The sequence below is a fragment of the Saccostrea echinata genome, unplaced genomic scaffold, assembly GCF_033153115.1.
Source record: "Saccostrea echinata isolate AGI-Se365-2 ecotype Australia unplaced genomic scaffold, CSIRO_AGI_Sech_v1 ptg000044l, whole genome shotgun sequence".
Lineage (NCBI taxonomy): Eukaryota > Metazoa > Mollusca > Bivalvia > Ostreida > Ostreidae > Saccostrea > Saccostrea echinata.
In genome coordinates, this window is record NW_026889793.1 from 4,201,209 (window position 1) to 4,203,650 (window position 2,442).

The 2,442-nt window shown below is 31.4% G+C and overlaps 1 protein-coding gene across 1 annotated transcript; it reads right to left on the minus strand.

Annotated features, from left to right (window-relative positions):
- Positions 1–750: 750 nt before the first annotated feature.
- On the minus strand, positions 751–2,442 carry LOC133201494 (uncharacterized). Its single transcript, XM_061337292.1, has 4 exons — positions 2,250–2,442; positions 1,645–1,752; positions 1,500–1,566; positions 751–961 (listed from the first exon to the last, which is right to left on the minus strand). Exons 1-4 carry the CDS (start codon positions 2,440–2,442, stop codon positions 838–840), a joined length of 492 nt encoding a protein of 163 aa, XP_061193276.1. The 3' UTR covers positions 751–837.

Here is a 2,442-nt window from a genome sequence, read left to right on the forward strand (position 1 = left end):
CGACACATTAATGGTTTTATGATATTGATTATTTAAGAATATGAATTTCAAATCTGTTCCAAGCCCCTTTAAATAGTCAATCCTTTAATAAAAAAGAAAATGGCACCAGTTTCTTACTAGAAATAGGTATTTTCCACGCACTACATTCATCAACAGTATGAACTACAAAAAATTAAAGCAATATTTAGAAAGAAATACATGCATTTATGAATACTGTGTATCGATTTTCATTCGTGTGAGTTTTTTGTATCAAATTCGAGTTAGGAGCTGATATTTGCATTAGTATATAATTATTGTTAAACATGACATTTTATTTTTATTTGTGACTTACATAGAAAAAAAATTGAACTCATATATTTAAAAATATGGCTGATCTTTAACATCTCAAAGTTTGAAATTTGATTCAATAAAGTATTTACATATATAGCATTTTCATATAAAGTAAATTTATAAGTAATGAGATAATTGTGATTCTAATTTTTTTTAAGAATGAAAATATGCATAAAGATTCCTTGAAAAGGATTTTTAAAAGTATGACTTAGAGCTTTTTTTGGGGGAGGAAAGTGTGTATATTTGGATTTTTTTTCAATATGCACACGAGGCTTTTGATTATCAAAAATAAAATAATATTCTAAAATAAAAAAAAAACAATAGAAAACACTGAAAACAATAACCGTAAATTGAAAGTAGATTCTTGAGATATTGACAAACGTACTTTCATTCAATAGAACTCTTTGGTATTTTTTTTTCTTTTTGATTTCCTTCTTTTGCAGAATGTAAAGGCAAAAACTAGGGACAGAATAAGTAGTAGACAGAGAATAATTCCAATGATAACTCCTACAGCGCTCGATTCTTCACTTCCAGCACTGATAGCTGTCTGGTCAACATTTTCATTGTGGTATTGGTTGTGGTATTCAGAAAGTCAACTGTTGTACTTGGATCGAAAGTATTGAATTTTGCCCTATAATGAACAAAAGTTTATGGGTGTATATCATAGATCATAGATAAAATATGTTTTATCCTAAGGGAAATCAATGATTACTCCTTCATCGCTTGATTCTTGACTTCCAGCACTGGTATTACAGCATTTCAATACAATCTATCATTAAGTCAAATGATGACTGACGTTTTTATACTATATGGTAGGCCATTATTTACACACTGAATTGTCGAAGGATTTTTCTGTTATTTTCTGGTCATGACAAAGAGCACACGGCGGGTGTGACCGGTCGGCAGGGGATTCTCACTCCTCCATGGCACCTGATCCCATCTCTGATTTTTTTAGAGGTCTGTGTTTGCTCTGCTCCTGACTCGTATTGTTTAATGGACTTTTGAGCTTGAATATTGTTCGTTATCTCCATATATTTCATTAATTATATCAATATTTTTTTTAATTAAGATAAAGAAGTAATGATTTGCAAATATAGATCAATATTGTCTTCAGAAACGTATTGGAAACATTTATGACCACAAAAATAGAAATCCAAATCAAGGCTTACGTGTTAGGACATGATGGATCTGCATAAAAACATTGTTTTTCTGTGTTGATTCTACTGCACGCTGAAACTAAACAAAAAAGAAAATCATATTCCTGAATAAAGATTTACATTCGCAAATCTGCTCACAAAATGATAAAATACAAACATTTGTATAAGCCAGTTCCACGGAAATTGTCTTCTGGACAACCAGTTATAAAGTGATGACAACTGATTTGATCTAAGGTTCCATTCCCAGTTGTCACCAAGCAATGCCCTTATTTAAAAAAATGAATCAATGTAAATGTTAGAGAATTTCAATTATCACAGTAAGAGATTCCATTTAAGTATCATCCAGGTCTCTATCAATATGCAACCTTAATAAAGCATATTGTTTTAATTTTACTGAAATTAATTTGTCTGATATACATGTATTATTTTTTAATTTAATGAATTCTATCCTATAAAAGGTTAGATGTATGTCTTACAACATCTAGAAAAAGAATGTTGTCACAGCTCTCTCTCTCTCTCTCTCTCTCTCTCTCTCTCTCTCTCTCTCTCTGAAGGAATTCCATCATAAGCACATCCACAATTTTTTTTTCAAAGGTCTAAGTCAAATTGTAGATTTTTCCCCACCTATTTCTAAGTTTACAAAGAGATACAGAATTGAAGAAACCGACAGGTTATTTTAATGGTACATACTTGTTCAAGTGAAAAATACATGACTGTTCATTTTGCTATTTTATAGTAACTATTGCATATACTTCTGTTTACCCTTTTGATAAAACGCGACAATTTTCCTGTAGCAGAATTCCACAAGAGCAGATCTGTCTTCGTTAGGGACACAGGTATACTGACTACGTCCATACTTGTCCACACTACAGTTCAGTCTGGTAGCAGCCGTGATAAACTCTGTCTTATTGAGAGGACAGGAATCTACCACGTAACCAAAACCTCGGTACGTCAT